Source organism: Caretta caretta, chromosome 1 (assembly GCF_965140235.1).
Source record: "Caretta caretta isolate rCarCar2 chromosome 1, rCarCar1.hap1, whole genome shotgun sequence".
Classification (NCBI taxonomy): Eukaryota; Metazoa; Chordata; order Testudines; family Cheloniidae; genus Caretta; species Caretta caretta.
Genome location: NC_134206.1, coordinates 127,590,730 through 127,608,328, shown reverse-complemented (window position 1 = coordinate 127,608,328; position 17,599 = coordinate 127,590,730). Strand labels below are relative to the sequence as shown.

Genomic DNA, 17,599 nt, shown 5'->3' with positions numbered 1-17,599 from the left:
AAAATTAGTGGTGGCTTTTTTCCCCCAGCAGCCTTGACTCCAGTTAAGAGGAGGAGCTACAACCCTTTTCAGTTTGAGTCATAAGCGTTGCTAACAGCGACTTCACGTGCCATGTACGGAGGCCAAGGGTGGTGGTCGTGAGGGCAGTAGCTGCACAGTAGCTTCTTCTGGTAAAAATATTCCCCTGCGTAACTTTTAGAAAGGTGGGTGTCCAGAATTCCAGGAAGTGCATGGAGTCCAGAATTCAGTTCATTAAACCTACTGAACTGAGATATTGGCACAGTGATACATGTCACCTTTCTGGTGAGCAAATATGTCAGCCTGTAGAAAGAGAAGCCCAAGAGAGGATACAAATTCTTAGTTGTTGCAAGAGGGTGTAGCCCCCTCCCAAAAAAATGATAGAGGCAACTGGCTCCTTATTTTTATATTGTCTTTTAAAGGTAAGGAACTACACCTGCTTAATTGTGGAATTAGCAGCCAAGGTGAAGGGACAGTCAGTAGTGTCCAGACTAGAAGGGAAGAGCTGGTTGTGGTGAATGCCTCTCAGATTTCACCGATAGGGAACAAGCCAAATCACAGACTTTCTAAGGGAAATCTTCCCTCACTATATGTGACTAATCTTTCTGTTTTAATATTAAAAATAGTTCTCAGTATTTTGTTTTTAATATATTCTGAATTCGTTCTGTGCACAGTACATTCTGTGTTTTGGAGAATAGCTACCTTAATTTGGTTACACAGGTGTGGTTAACCCTGACTTCAGTACGCAGTGCCTCGGTGCATAGAGAATAACTATGTACCTAACAGTCTGGTCAGCAGATAAATTACTTCAGTATAATACCATTATACATTTTTGCAGATTGCTAAGGAAAGCTGTGTTTTGGTTGTTTCATTCAAATAGGTTTCCTCCATTTTTTGATGACAACCCATTTGGTATATATCAGAAGATTCTTGCTGGCAAAATAGATTTCCCCAGACATTTGGATTTGTATGTGAAGTAAGTATACTGGCTTTCATCACTGACATGTTTATTTTTAATTACCTCTTTAGCATAGTTTGAAAGGATCTGCATAGGAGGATACCTTCTTGCAGTATTCTAAAATGCTTTGTTGGAAAATATTTTGGACTAAATTTAGTCTTGAAATCAAAGTGAAAACATACTTAATATAATTTAAATCTCTCTCTCTCTCTCTCTCTCTCTCTCTCATGCCTCTTCAGGCACAAGGCTTCTCACAAGACCATTATTAAAGCTGTATCAGCAGATTTCATGAGCATGCTCCAGCTTAATATATGTGCTTATGCTGACTGATCCTGGTATCCCATACCTGTACATATTCTGAACATTGGCTGCCCTCGAAATGCTGCTTTGCTACCAGTTTCCTGTAGTTTCTTCTTCTTGTCTATTGTATTTAATACAATCTTTCTCAACAAAGAGTATACATCTCCACATGTACTGTCTGCAGTAATTTCTGGGCACATGGCCAGAAGGTGAACAGTACAAAGTTGTTTTTTGTCATTGATGACTAGGCCATCATGATGAAAAGCAGTTAAACTTAGGGTACTGTCAACATCTGTTTGTATTTCTCAGTCACAAAGTAATCATTGACTTGTATCATCCAGTAAATTTCTCATGCCATGAAAGACGTTGTAGTCACTGCACTCGGCAAGTGTCTCCAAGTTCCATTGTAAGTCGAGAAAGATGGCCATCAGTGAGCAGTTAGGCTACTTTAGGTATCCTACCTTTTGAGTACTGTCTTTTCCTGGTTCTCCTCTTACTTCTTTAGGTATTTTTGTAGTGTCTTTCTTGAGGGGTATTCTTCACCCCTCACTTTTTTCCTTTTACGCCTTTTTGGATGAGCTCATCCAGTGCTGCTTTATACTATTGACTCACCAATCTATCGCTTCACTCCTAACCTGTTTCCCGCTATCCAATTCTGTATTTCATCCTACCTCTTTGACATCTCTTCCTTGACTTCTCACCATCAGTTTAAACAGAACTCTTTTTTTTTTTTTACTATGAACTCAACCCCTATTCTTTCATTTTTGACACCTCCCTTCATTACCCCCTCTCTCATCCAGGTTGTGCCTGAATAACTCTTTCTCCACAACATTTCCAGAATGTCTAGCCAGTAAAGACTCTTGGCAAGGCCTTGATCTGTCACCGCAGATGCCCATACCATTTCATACCACAGCTTCTTTTTATCTGTCCCACTTGATGCCCATACCATTCCTTATAATCCATAGAGAAAACAGCTGCTTTTGTAGACTGTTGATCTGACTCTGTCACACCACCTTCTCCTCTTCCACTGTTTCAAGTTCAAGTTTCTTGTTACTGCCAGTAAGGCTCTGCATTACTCTCTGCCTTTTCTACTTACTTCTAACCTAGTCTTTTTTTCACATCGCTCTTCACTCTGCCTCTGATGTCATCTTTGTTGCCAGTTTATCTGACTTTCCTGCCACAGTCTCTGTGCTTCATTCCTTCCCATCCCCTACATTTGAAATGTTTTTCCTGAACTTGCATGCCCTGACTATTATCCTTTTCTAATTCAAATCTATATTCAAGACCCACTTCTGACAAAAGTTAAGAGAATTTAGCCATCTAATAATCCCTTGGTTTGAAGATATTTGTCAGTAGCTGTACCCCCACACCCCGTTCCCCCTCGAAAAGTAGAACTACTAATAGGTGTGTCGCCACCTCCCTGACCACTCTGTTTTGAAGTGTGCGTGATGTGTGGTTTTGTTTTTTGAGTAAACTCTTCCAGGGCAAAGATGTCATCTTTTGTGTTTTGGAAATGCATAACAATGGGGATAATGCATAACAATGCCACTGCAGTCTAAATCATTATTATTGAGCAGGTATGATCTAGGATGTCGGCACCTACTTGAATTCAACACTATATGTAATGAACTGTTAGAACACTTGACTTTTTAATCCTGTGTATAAAGGACATTAAGGAGGCACTACGCTTTCTCTTGATGCAGATGTTAATTTGGATACTCCTTCTCTTTGAATGCAACACACATTCACAGCTTCAGTGACAACTCAACATCATTGAGTCAGTTCGTGTCTCAGCTGTGTATTTTCTGCATTTCCAAGGCTAGTTTGAGGAGCAGTCAAAGGAAGAGCTCTACAACTTTTAAGAGTCATCAATTAAATAGCACAATGCTGGTTTAAATGACACAGTAAGCGGCTACACAGCTTGTTTCTAACCCAGTGGGATCCAGCAATAGATCTGGCTCTTCATTTCTAATATGAATTACTTTTCACTATTCTATTTGAAAGGGTATCTATTTGTTTAGAACAAGAAAGGTTGGATTCCCCCCTCGCCTCCCCCCCCCCCCCCACACACACACACACCCTTCCTTAAGTGTCCTCTGGGATGCCCTTGGAGGAGGAGAAATTCCTTCAGGAATGACTACAAATGACTGAATCACAGGACTGAATCTAAATCTTGCCACTTACTGGCTGAAATGTTTATGGGAGATTAGGAAATCTCCTTCCAATTTCACGTTTGTATTCCCGTATAGCTGGCAGCTTAGTATTTTTTTCCACTGAGTTTTAGAAATATTTGCTCTGCCCATATGACAGTTTTGAAGCTGTTTTAGCAAATTTATTATTCAGTTCACTATTCTCATATGCCAGACTAAGATTTCTAGGACACTTGATATAATCTTCTCTGGTCTTTTGAGCTATGATTTATTTCATCCTGTCCCTGTCCCTTGTATTTGCCTTCTTGCTGTAATGAAACCTGGTTTCTCAAAGGAAAAAAATATTTATTTGCTGGGTTAGATAAATATAGATATGATTATTTTTTTTACAAGTTTTCTGTGAGGAAGTCCCTTGGAGATTCATCCGAGGAAGATTGCAATAGCACCTCTTTCTTCTTTAGGCTGCAGAACAGCGAAGATGGCTAAGCTGTATGTTTTGTCTTGGACATTGATTATTGTGGAACATACAAAACTGTTACTTTGCTTTCATTGAAGAGGTTAAGTTGTAGATAATTAAGAATATAGCCATTGAGAGAACTGTAGAAATTTATTGCTGAATTTAGTCTCTGTGATACCAGTGCATGTCCAGGGTAATTTCACTGCCTTAGGGCTCTAGTGTAGACATGCCCTAAGTCAACCTATATTAGGTCGACTTACAGCCACCACAGTAATTACTACCCTCCTCCTGTCGGCAGTGCACGTCCTCACCAGAAGCGCTTTCACTGATGGAAGAGAGGCAGTGTGAGGTGCTGAGCCCTCCATGCAGCTCTCTGCTGGGAACACAGCTTCCCTCTGTCCCACCCCCGGCTCTTGGCGCCCCGCTCCTGGCTGGGAGTGGGGGGCAGCCTCCTGGGCTCTTCATCTCACGAAGAGAAGAACCTCCAGGCAGCAGCCCGGCTGGGAGCAGATACCTAGGGGCAGCCAGGCTTTAGATGCCTGGCTTTCTTGTCAATTTCACGGCTCCAGCATGGACCCGTGAAATTAAGACAGCCAACAGAAGACATAGGTAATGCAGTGTTTACGCAGACACTGCATCTCCCTAACTACACCAACATAAGCCATATGCCTCTCATGGAGGTGGAGTAGTTATGTAGGTGTAGCAGGGCACTAATATTGGCGCAACAAGGTTGTAATGTGTACACTGACATACTTAGGTCAACATAAGATGATTTGTGTAGACCAGGCCTTAATGGAGTTATTCTGGATTTACACTAGAAAGCCAAACAAAATGTGATCCTTGATTTTGTTGTTAACATAGTATTACAAATGTATTTACGTAATACTTTTGATTTTCTAAGCGTTGTCTCAGCTTTTAAAAAGTTTAATTTAGCTTTATACAAAAGTCATAAAACATTGTTAGGGTCTCAAAGTATACATTTCATTTTCTATGGAGGACTTATGAATGCGAGCTAGTCCCCACTATATTTTAAATAGAGAACTTGCTGTTCCACATTTTCTCTATTTTTAACTGAGGTAGAATTCAATATATTATTGGCTGAAACCTAATGATTGAAAGTTATGTATCTTTTTTAATTTGCTATAAGGTCTAGTCTGAAACCATGCTCTGAAGGAAGTTCAGTTTTGACTTAAGATTTGGAATGCCTAACAACATGAAAAGGAAGGTTAGACACTTCAGGAGGGCAAGGAGCTTGTATCCCAAATCTTTTCTTAAGAAACGACACTCTATAGCAGGGGCGGGCAAACTTTTTGTCTTGAGGGTCACATCAGGCTTCCAAAATTGTATGAACGGCCGGTTAGGGGAGGCTGTGCCTCCCCAAACAGCTAGGCATGGCCCGGCCCCTACCCCCTATCTGACTCCCCCTGCTTCTCGCCCCCTGATTGGCCCCCCGGGACTCCTGCCCCTCCAACCTCCCCTCATTCCTGCCCCCCCCCCGGAACCCCTGCCCCCATTCAACCCTCCTGTTCCCCACCCTCTGACCGCCGTGACCCCTATCCGCACCTCTGACCACCACCCCAAACTCCCCTGCCCTCTATCCAACCCCTCCTGCTCCCTGCCCCCTTACCGTGCTGCCTGGAGCACTGGTGGCTGGCTGCGCTACAGCCGCATCACCCAGAGCACCAGGACAGGCAGACATGCCGCCCGGCTGGAGCCAGCCACGCCATCGCGCAGCACAGAGCACCGGGTCAGGCCACCGCTCTGCAGCTGCACTGCCCCCCAGAGCATTGTGCCGGTGGCGTAGTGAGCTGAGTCTGTGGGGGAGGAGGGACAGCAGGGTAGGGGCTAGGGGCTAGCCTCACGGGCCAGGAGCTCAGGGGCCAGACAGGAGGGTCCTGTGGGCAGGATGTGGCCTGCGGGCCATAGTTTGCCCACCTCTGTTCCCCTGTGTTCTTCTGAGACCGGTTACCTGTTTTCATACCAGTCTTGAACTGTTTGAATGTAAAACGTTCTGAAATATGGAAAACGTGAATTGTTAAAATGCACAAAATGTTTATGCTGGTAAAATAAAAGTGCTTCCAGTGGTCTGTACTATGCATATCCTAATGAAATAAAACAATGACATTTTTTTCCTCTGTTACAGGGACCTTATTAAGAAGCTTCTAGTGGTTGACAGGACAAGACGATTGGGAAATATGAAGGTTAGTGTTAAATATGTTGAAAAATGTACACATGAATTTTGAGGTCCACTTGTGCTTCTGTTCTGTTACTTAGGACTGAACATCTAAATTAGTATATGAAAAATATTACATTTTTGTGTTCTGAATTTTTTCATTCTTGTACTAGTTCGATGAATGCTGTAGTTGATTTTTGTCCTAAACTTTACAAAAGTACCTCTGTTACACTTGATTGCTGTTACTGGTGTTGAATATATAATTGCACCATACTTTCAGTTCAATGTAAGCAAAAGAGAAAATAGTAGTGAGGAAGGAGAGGGGGTGTGTGTATGTATGTGATGGGGTGACCTACTGCAATGGGCTGCCATCTGACACTTTGTCCAGATGCATTCCTTTCCTCTGCGGTTCTATTTCCTTGGACGGTTTTAATGATTTTTTCCCCCCCTGAAGGGAACAACCTCATCCTATAACTGTATATGTAAGCGTACAAATGACTGAACGTTAAAATATTTTCAAGTTGTTTTGTTCTAATGTTACGAAAATTTGGAAAATTACTACTACTACTACTACATGTTAAAAAGATGTTTTCTTTGGAGGCAAAGGTACCCAATACTAAATTGGCTTCATTTAGAAAGTGTGTCCCCTCCCCCCCCAGTTTAAATTGATTCTCCCGTAATGTTGTGGGTCCTCCACAGTCAAAGGAAATGGTGTCAGCATTCTTGTTACAGTGATAATTCACGAGCAGGAGATCTTAGATCCCCCTGCTTGTCACCAATCTGTTGTGGAATGAATGTAATACCATGTCCATAAAGAGGTGAATGTGCAGCTTTTCAGAAGAAGGGGTGGGTGGGTGTGTACACCTTGTACAGAGTACCCTCTAAATATAGAACAAGAATAGAAAATAACATCAAGGTGTGATCCTAATAATTTCATATCCTGTTTTGTGTTTAAGTGGAATAAAAATCATATATTGAGATGTGAGCATCCTAGAAATTCCTGTAGATTTAAATATGTACTGTCAGCTGCCCACACAGGTAACTAGCAGCAAGTTTCATTCAGACATATAGTATCCCTCCAATAAAATGTCCTTTGTTGCCATTTTTCTACTATTCTAAATCTCATGGATATGGATCCCTTTTTTCAAAAGGAAACAGTCTTCCACCCAGCTTCTTCATATTGCCTCTTCTGAACATCAAAGCATACTCTAGTAGGACACGGGCACCATCTTTGTCCTGCTTCAGAAATGTGCCCCTATCTAAGATTTGCAAAGTACCAATGTGGAACAAACCCGCAGACACTTGTCAAATTTTATGCAGTTGATGTGCCAGATAGATCTGATGCCAAGGTCAGGACAGCAGAATTTCAATCGTCAGTTGATTAATCCAGCTGCAGTTCCTCACTGTCGTTGTCCAGGGAGGATGCTAGTTATCAGTCACCTACAGTGGAATCCATACTGACTAGAACATCTCAAAGAACCACAGTTACTCTAGGATAAATAACTCTTCTTTTGTAAAAGGCTCTGATCCTAACCCTAGTCCTTACCCTGTGCTTAACTTCTTACATGTGAATAGTCCCATTTAAATAATTTTATCAGCTCACGGTACCAGTAATATCAGTACCAATCCCAAATCCACATTTGTGGGTTTACTCAGAAGATTAAAGTTAAGCATATAGATCCATGTTTTGCTGGATCAGCTTCAAGATAGAGAGAAGCTGGGTTTTTTTCCCCATACTTATTGCTCATGATATTTACTTAAAAAGAAAATGAAATCTGTGTAAAAACAAACTACTATTCTAAAGAGAGAAAGTGACACTTCTGTTTTTGTGTACACAACCAAAAGAGTTAATCTGTAATAAGTCTATTTACAGGAAAGAGTAATAATTTTGTGTAAGTAGAATATAACATACATTAAAAGCTTGAGAAACGCAGCTCTAAAAACATTTTAAAAGGTCATTTTAAGAGCAATTATTTTCTAAATAAGAAGTCTCCAGTCTACATTAGAAAATTGACCATCTGGTTTCCAACTGTTGATGGGGAAACCATGGACATCTGTGCAAGTGCATTAACAAAACAACACTGTTGTACATGGTACGTATTGCCTTTTATGCACAGCACAATCTTTTAGTGTAAAAGGCCAAAGAGGCCTAGCATGACATCAAGTAAGAATAATAAAGAGCAGTGTCCTAGGGCTTCAAAACTGAAGAAGTCCTTGTAAGTTAACAATATTTCAAACCTTGTTTGGCACCGTATTTCCCCAGAAGGAAATTATTTAGTAGTGTGATAAATTAAGCAAGTTATATGGCGTATATGCTCTAAAAATAGAGACATATCTGCAAGTAAAAGAAACAAATCAGGTACATAGAGTACACAGAAACAAATCAGGACATCTATAGAGACCCAAGGGACTGATCTGATAAAGCACTTGAGCTGAGGGTGGCAGTGGGAATGACCCAGTGGAAGGTAATACTTCGGAAAGTAAGCATGTCCAATATAAGATGTCTTGAAAACCTCAAATAAGATTTTGTTTTAATAGCAAAAGATGGAAGAAGTTAGAGCTAAAAACATTTTGGAACACTGCATTCCTTTTAGCCTTCAGGGAGGAATGAAGACAACTCTTCAGTCCATCAAGTACTATATATTTATAGGCTGAGTTTTCATGTCCAGGATATAAAGTAGGCTAGAAATCTCTTTGGTGCCAATGTGTAGGTGTAAGAAATAATGCCATGTATTTGCATTTTAATATAATTTATCTGTGATGGAAAAAGTATAAAGGTTTGAAACTGCAGATGCAATGGTCTATTATAATTCTAGCTTAATTGATTTAAAATTGTATACATTTATAAGGCCAGACACTTAAAACTGACAGTTTGTTGCGGTCAGCACTAAATCTCTGCTTTAGCCATTGCTGGGAATGAGCATGTGAGTGGGTACTGAGATTGGGCCAAGTAAAATCAGTCCTGGGCAAGACAATTACAATCATTTTCTTTATTAGGATATAAAGTACATCTGAAGTTCAGTTCATTTTCATAAATGTCACAAGTTACAGTTTGAACAGTACTGCATTGTGAAATTGAGAAGCTTTGGATATAGTATAAGGTTACCACAGTTTCTCGGGGCGAGCAGTGAAGATCCAGCCTGGTAGAATTGCTGTAGTAACTGGAGAAAGGGAAATGTTCTGTTTTTTTGCATAGTATGCTGGAAACCTCACTAATGCTCCTTCCATAAAACTGCAAAATTCTGTAGTTTCACTTTTCAGAAATGGTTATTGCAGTATCAGGTCTCAGGGATTTACACCAACCAGTTTCCATTACAGATGTGTCAAATTCAAGCTACAGAGACTGGAAGACTGGTGTTCATAGGGAGAGTTAAGCGCTGGAAGATTTTAGTTTTGTCTCCTTTTGGCAGACTAAAAAAGAAATTGAAGAGCAACTAGCAAAAAAACCACAGAAGTGCAAAACAAAATTAAAAAAAAAATCTAAGTACATCAGAAGCAGGAAGCCTGCCAAACAATCAGTAGGCCGCTGGATGAACAAATTACTAAAGGAGCACTCAAGGAAGACAAGGCCATTGCAAAGAAGAGGATGCGAGGGAGATTCCCACACCCGAGTCATTCTTTCTAGATGACAGATATGAGGAACAGTCCCAGATTGAGGTATCAGTAGATGAGGTTTTGGAGCAATTTGATAAATTAAAGAGAAATAAGTCATGAGGACCAGATATTCACCCAAGAGTTCTGAAGGAACTTAACTATGAAACTGTAGAACTGCTAACTGTGGTATAAAGAAAAGGAGTACTTGTGGCACCTTAGAGACTAACAAATTTATTTGAGCATAAGCTTTTGTGAGCTACAGCTCACTTCATCACTTTTTGCGGATACAGACTAACACGGCTGCCACTCTGAACTGTGGTATGTAACCTATTGTTTAAATCTGCCTCTGTACCAGATGACCAGAGGATAGATAATGTAACAGTGATTTTTTTTTTTCCCAAGAGGCTCCAGAGGTGACCCTGGCAATTAAAGGCTGATTAGCCTAACTTCAGTACTAGACAAATAGTTTCAACCAATCAGACACATAGATGAACACAATATATTAGGGAAGAGTCAACACAGCTTTTGTAAAGGGAACTCGTACCTCATTGGTCTACTAGATTCTTTGAGGGTGTCAACAAGCACGTGGACAAGGATGATCAGTTAATATAGTAAGCAGTCGTGGAAGAATAGGGAAGGTTCTTTCATAGATCACTAACTGGTTAAAAGATAGGAAACCAAAGGGTAGGAATAAATTATCAGTTTTCACAGTGGAAAGAGGTAAATAGCGTGGTCCCAGAAGGATCAGTATGGAACCTGTTTGTTCAGCATATTCAGAAATGATTTTGACAAGGGGGTAAACATTGACTTTTCAGAATGTACTACACAATGGAAAAAAAAATCCCAACTATACATACAAAATGGTGGGGTCTAAATTAGTTACTGCTCAAGAAAGATCTTGGAGGAATCATGGATAGTTCTCTGAAAACATCTTCTCAATGTGCAGCAGTAGTCAAACAAGCGAACAATGTTAGGAATTGTTAGGAAGGGGATAGATAATACAGAAAATATCATAATGATACTGTATAAATCCATGGTGTGGGCACACCTTGAATACTGCATGCAGTTCTTGTCCCCTGATCTCAAAAAATATATTTGAATTGGAAAAGGTATAGAGAAGGGCAACAAAAGTGATTAGGGATATGGAACAGTTTCTATGCAAGGAGAGATTAAAAAGATTGGGACTCATCATCTTGGAAAAAAGATGACTAAGGAGGGACATAAAGAGGTCTGTAAAATCATGAATGGTGTAGAGAAAGTGAATACTTTGTTATTTACCCCTTCACATAACACAAGAACTAGGGGTAACTCAATTATTAGACAGCAGGTTTAAAACAAACAAAAGGAAGTACTTCTTCACACAATGCATGATTCACCCTTGGAGCTCATTGCAAGGGGATGCTAGACCACCAAAAAAGTGCTACCCTGGCTAAACAACAAAAGTGAAAAAAAGCATTGAGAGGGGAAAAGGCATCCTTTAAAAAGTGGAAGTTAAATCCTAGTGAGGAAAATAGAAAGGAGCATAAACTCTGACAAATGAAATGTAAAAATATAATTAGGAAGGCCAAAAAAGAATTCGAAGAACAAGTGACCCAAAGACTCAAAGTAACAGCAAAAAAAAATTTTTTTTTTTTAAATTTAAGTACGTAAGAAGCAGGAATCCTGCTGAACAGCCGGTGTAGCCACTGGATGATTGAGATGCTAAAGGAGCACTCAAGGACGATAAGGCTATTGCAAAGAAACTAAATAAATTCTTTGCATCGGTCTTCATGGCTGAGGATGTGAGGGAGATTCCCAAACCTGAGCCATTCTTTTTAGGTGACAAATCTGAGGAACTGTCCCAGATTGAGGTGTGACTAGAGGAGGTTTTGGAACAAATTGATAAACTAAACAGTAATAAGTCACCAGGACCAGATGGTATTCACCCAAGAGTTCTGAGGGAACTCAAAGGTGAAATGTAAGAACTACTAGCTGTTGTCTGTAACCTACCATTTAAATCAGCTTATGTACCAAATGACTGGAGGATAGCTAATCTGACACCAATTTTTAAAAAGAGCTCCAGACGTGACGTACAGGCCCTGACTTCAGTACCAGGAAAACCGGTTGCAACTATAGTAAAGAACAAAATTGTGAGACACATAGATGAACGTAATTTGTTGGGGAAGAGTCAACATGGATTTTGTAAAGGGAAAACATTCCTCACCAATCTACTTCTTTGAGGGGTTCAACAAGGATGTGGACAAGGGGGATCCAGTGGATAGATTGGACTTAGATTTTTCAGAAAGCCTTTGATAAGGTCTCTCGCCAAAGGGTCTTAAGCAAAGTAAGCTGTCATGGGATAAGAAGGAAGGTCCTCTCATGGATTGGTAACTGGTTAAAAGATAGGAAACAAAGGGTAGGAATAAATGGTCAATTTTCAGCATGGAGAGAGGTAAATAGTGGTGTCCCCCAGGGGTCTGTACTGGGACCAGGCCCATTCAACATATTCATAAATGATCTGGAAAAAAGGGTAAATGGTGAGATGGCAAAATTTGCAGATGATACAAAATTGCTCAAGATAGTTAAGTCCCAGGCTGACTGCAAAGAGCTACAAAAGGATCTCTCAAAAGTGGGTGACTGGGCAACAAAATGGCAGATGAAATTCAATGTTGATAAATGCAGAGTAATGCACATGGGATTATGTTTTCCAAGCTGTATGTATAAAATGATGGGGTTTAAATTGGTTGTTACCACTCAAGAAAGAGATCTTGGCATCATTGTGGATAGTTCTCTGAAAACATTCACTCAATGCACAGCAGCAGTCAAAAAAGCAAATAGAATGTTGGGAATCATTAAGAAAGGGATAGAACATATATTGCCTCTATATAAATCCATGGTATGCCCTCATCTTGAAAATTGTGTGCAAATGTAGTCTCCCTATCTCAAAAAAGATATATTGGAATTGGAAAAGGTTCAGGAAAGGGCAACAAAAATTATTAGGGGTATGGAGTGGCTGCTATATGAGGAGAGATTAATAAAACTGGGACTTTTCAGCTTGGAAAAGAGATGACTAAGGGAGAATATGATGGAGGTCTATAAAATCATGACGGGTGTGGAGAAAGTAAATAAGGAAGTGTTATTTACTCCTCATAACACAAGAACTGGGAGTCACCAAACAAAATTAATAGGCAGCATGTTTAGAACAAACTAAAGGAAGTATTTTTTCACACAACGCACAGTCAACCTGTGGAACTCCTTGCCAGAGAATGTTGTGAAGGCCAAGTCTATAACAGGGTTCAGAAAAGAACTAGATAAGTTCATGGAGAATAGGTCCATCAATGGCTATTAACCATAATGAACAGGGATAGTTTTCCTAGCCTCTGTTTGCCAAAAGCTGGGAATGGACAACTGGATGGATCACTTGATGTTACCAGTTCTGTTCATTCCCTCTGGGGCACCGGGCATTGGCCACTGTTGGAAGACAGACTACAGGTGGCCACTGTTGGAAGACAGACTACAGGCCTAGAAGGAGCTTTGGTCTGACCCAGTATGGCCGTTCTTATGTTGTGAAGGTAAAAATAGAGTTAAAAAAAGTATTATGTAAGTTCATGGAGTATAGATCCATCAATGGCTATTAGCGAAGGTGGTCAGGGACGGAACTCCATGCTCTGGGTGTCCCTACACCTCTAACTACCAGAAGCTGGGACCCGACGACAGCGGATGGATCCCTTGATAATTTCCCTGTTCTGTTCATTCCCTATGTGTTATCTGGCACTGACCACTGTCAGAAGACAGGATACTGAGCTATATGGACCATTGGTCTAAGCCAATCAAAGTACCTCCTCAGATCTCTAGCCCCCAGTTCCTGTGATTAGATGCAATATTAGATGTTAACGGTCCAATGGGAAGGGACCTCATGGGTTCAACAAGGTTTTCACTGGAGAAAACATGAAGTTTGTTATGACTGCCCAGTGTAATTGTGGCTGGATAACTTGCTCCTTTTGATGTTTGAATATTTGTCTTGGAAATGCACTTTCAGCTTGAATTGTTTGGATAGTGGTATAAGGTAGCGGTTCTCAACCAGGGGTTCGTGTACCATTGGGGGTACGTAGAGGTCTTCTAGGGGGATACGTCAACTCATCTAGTTATTTGCCTAGTTTTACAACAGACTATGTAAAAAGCACTAACAAAGTCAGTACGAACTAAAATTTCATAGACAATGATTTGTTTATACTGCTGTATATAAAATTATACACTGAAATTTAAGTACAATATTTATATTCCAATTGATTTATAATCATACAGTAAAAATGAGAAAGTAAGCAATTTTTCAGTAATAGTGTGCTGTGACACTGTATTTTATGTCTGATTTTTTAAGTGAGGTGAAACTTGGGGGTACACAAGACAAATCAGACTCTGGAAAGGGGTACAGTAGTTGGGAAAGGTTGTCACTGATATAAGGTCAGCAGTGTCAAAGAAGCAACCTGCTGGGGTGGATAATTCTTGGAAGAAGTTTAGATAGACGGATTGAAATTTAGACCAACAGTGTGTGAGGTCTTGTGGTCTCCAAATTCTGGTGCAGTTAGGAACCAAGCAAAGAGATTCTTCCATGTAGTTCAGAAAAAATATGAAATTTGGAGAATGATGAGCTTTCACCTGACAATGATCTTTCATCCAAGAGATGGGCCACTCCCACACTGGTTTGATTCCATGTACGGTTGAGTGGATTCTTATGGTTCCCCCAAATCCTAGCTTGCAAGAAATGCCTGACTTGAGGATTATTTTCTACTTCTGTAATTTTAATTAATTTAGGACTAATTTCACCATTATTGTGAAAATGGTGTGTGGGGATGTGTGTGTGTGTTTCTTTTGCAGTGTTTAGGGCAAACTATTGTTAAAGGAAGATGGTTAGAGACAAAACCTAAAACCAGAAAAATGTTAAGGGTTGTGCTCCGCTAATAACTCATCTTCCTGTGTAAAGCTTAAAGGACTTTAAGACAAAAATGAAAAATCAGCACTTTTAAATATTCATTTAGTACTCTTGCACATTAGTGAGCCTGTTGTCTTGTCTTCTACAATTCTGTCTTGGTATATACTAACAGATTTATTTTCTTTCTTCTCTCTAATGAAATTGCCATAGATACATGAAACTCAAGGTGCTAATATAAAGAAGACTAATGCCCACTGCAATTAGATTTTGACTTTTCCATAGTGAGGCATTTATTAGAATAATTTTCTTGTGGATTATATCCCCTTCAGGTCACAGTCACAAAACACATGTTGCAATTGCCTGTAGGAAAAAGTCATATTAGGACAGTATTTAATGTGTTTTTAGCTGCTGTTATTGCAGTTTAGCAACTGGAAATGAGGGCTGGCTCTATGTCACCAGACAGCTCTCCATAGACTATCAGATCATTAGACCACCAGTGGGTTAGCAGGCCAGAGTGTGAGGGTTGCTGATTGGTGAAGTACATACCCCTCATTAAAATCATTTGCATAGCTATCTCTTTACTGTATATCTGAAAAAATATTTTCAGAGTTCTTAATGTTTGTTTCTTAATGATTTTTTTCAGGGTGGATTTGATTTAAATCAAATTGATGTAAATCATGATTTAAATCAAATTGATGTAAATCATGATTTAAATCATACTCAGGAAGACTCAATTTAATCATGGTTTTCTACATAAAAGTGCATTCTTGTTGGTTGTTATAAGCTTAATACATATTCTTCACAACTCAGATAGATGAAGGTTTCATTTTTAGAAGGTACACACTATACCCTTTTAAATAGTGATTTATTTTGAAGACTTTTCAGATTAATTTTACAGCTATATCAGAAAATGAATGATTGTTTGATTATTTCATTTACCAAAGGTAATTGAAGCAGATATTTATGAAGTCATTGGGAGGTGAACTATCTCCAATTCAACAGGTTAATCATTAATATTTGGAAGATTTTCTTGCCATGCTGTATTAGGAGGAGAACATCACCAGACAGACATTTAAATTGTTTTATTTAACTAAAACAACAACGTTAAGTATTCTGGATTTTTTTTTTCTTCAAGAGCAAACATATAATATTTTAACAAAACAAGCATATGTCCCTTGCTTTGCACATTTATCTCCAGACTTCTTCTCCTTATCCAGATCTATTCTGTCCCCAACAATCATCTTATCATTAAACTTTTTGAAACTTTGCACTTTTAGAGAGAGGTAAGGGATTAACTCTGTGTACACAAATTTGCAGAGGGACAATAGAGTCGAGGTCTTATTTCTCACCTCTATATATTTATTTATTTTAAAACATTTTTGCTGTTAACAAGCATGTTACCTCTGGAGACACAAATCCACAGTTTGAGAACTGCAAAACTAAGCATCTCTGATGGTGTCTTCTAGACTGAGCACTGAGTCACATTGGGTAGATAGAAAGATTAAGCTAAATAATCTATACAGAAGCCCCTGGAACCCCATAAGATTGGTTCCCTAATCCATGAACTATTGGAACTCATTTACAAAACTTTTCTTAAACATTACATGAATAAATTGTCTCATACTAGAATTAGAATTTATAATCCCTATTCCGTGATGAGATACATTATAGCTCAAAGGTAGCTTAATTACAACTATTTTTAGATGGGTTTTTTTCTTCACAAGCATTTTATCAAAAAATTAGATTTAAATAAAAACAAAATCTGATTGATTTTTATCCATCCTGTTTTGTGGGGGTTTTCAGCAACATTACTTCACTTTTCTCTGTTAGCCTTTCACAAGTGGTAAAGTGCCAGGTGGGAGAGGATATTGGAGAGAATATACGCACTCAACCAAAACCTGGGTATGGGGATGCTCCACGCTCTCCCATGTCCTTGTACCACATGTATGAGATCTTGGGTGTCACTGGATCTGTGACAATGCAGATCCCCTCATCCCTTCTCTGGACTACCTTAATACTCTATGTAGAGCCAGGCCAGGACCCTTTCTGTGGGTACAGACACCACTCCATCTGTCTCTCACCACTGTCCTTTGCAGACCAAGGAGGTGGCTTATGTGGTCCAGAGGGCTTTGCATTGGCCCTTCATGCCACTGAGAAATCTTGTCCAAGGTGTATAACTATGGTTAAAAGCTTTTCAGAAATAAAATAGATGCTTATGTTATAAATGAGAGTGAATTTGTGTAGTATCTAATTTTTTATGCTCACTGGTTATTTAATGCCCTTATGAAAGCTTTGAAATGTTTTTTTCATATTTCTCTCTCTCTCTCCCTTCATATTATAGGGTTATGGATGACCTCTGGACTTCTGTGACTTTTTTTAATATAAAGTTTGAACTTGAGGAGGGCAGGAGAACAGCTGTAATGAAATACATAGGTTAAGGTTTTATTGCGTATACATTATCTTATCTTCTGTTTGTTTTTTGGTTTTATTAAAGAATGGAGCAGATGATGTGAAAAGGCATCGGTGGTTCAGGTCTATAGACTGGGATGCTGTACCTCAAAGAAAACTAAAGGTATTTTGTACAAAAATCTTATGTAGACTATGGTAACCAAAAATCATCCATGCAAAATTTCTTCTCATACTATATAGGGGTATAATGTTGCATGTGTATTCAGTTAAGATCTATTGCAGAATAATTTGAAATGTATAGTCATATGATGCATTTACAAATATTGATTCTTTAAAAAGATATGCTTTTCACTAGTCCAATTTAACATCTGCCAAATTGGTGTGGGTTTACATTACAAAATCCCTAAAATAATCTGAAAATGATATCCTGTATTACATACATATTTCTCATTTCACAAGAGCTAGTTAATAGCTGTTTTTCAAAAATAATTAGAAATATTTTATTCTGGCTTTGAGTCTCGCTGCTAAGTTTCAGTGCAGAGAAATCTTTAAATAAAATTTGAAGCATCTGGGGGAAAATGAATTTATTATTAAAATTGTAACAGATACAGCAGCACTAAATTCAGCCAGT

At 39.2% G+C, this 17,599-nt stretch overlaps 1 protein-coding gene across 1 annotated transcript in view; it reads left to right on the top strand.

Moving 5' to 3' along the window:
* PRKX (protein kinase cAMP-dependent X-linked catalytic subunit) overlaps positions 1-17,599 on the top strand; it is a 119,206-nt gene that overhangs the window by 90,019 nt on the left and 11,588 nt on the right. Inside the window, exons 5-7 of the mRNA XM_048860036.2 lie at positions 899-994; positions 6,027-6,084; positions 17,054-17,131. Of these exons, the coding sequence (XP_048715993.1) occupies positions 899-994; positions 6,027-6,084; positions 17,054-17,131 (232 nt within the window). The remainder of the gene's footprint in view (positions 1-898; positions 995-6,026; positions 6,085-17,053; positions 17,132-17,599) is intronic.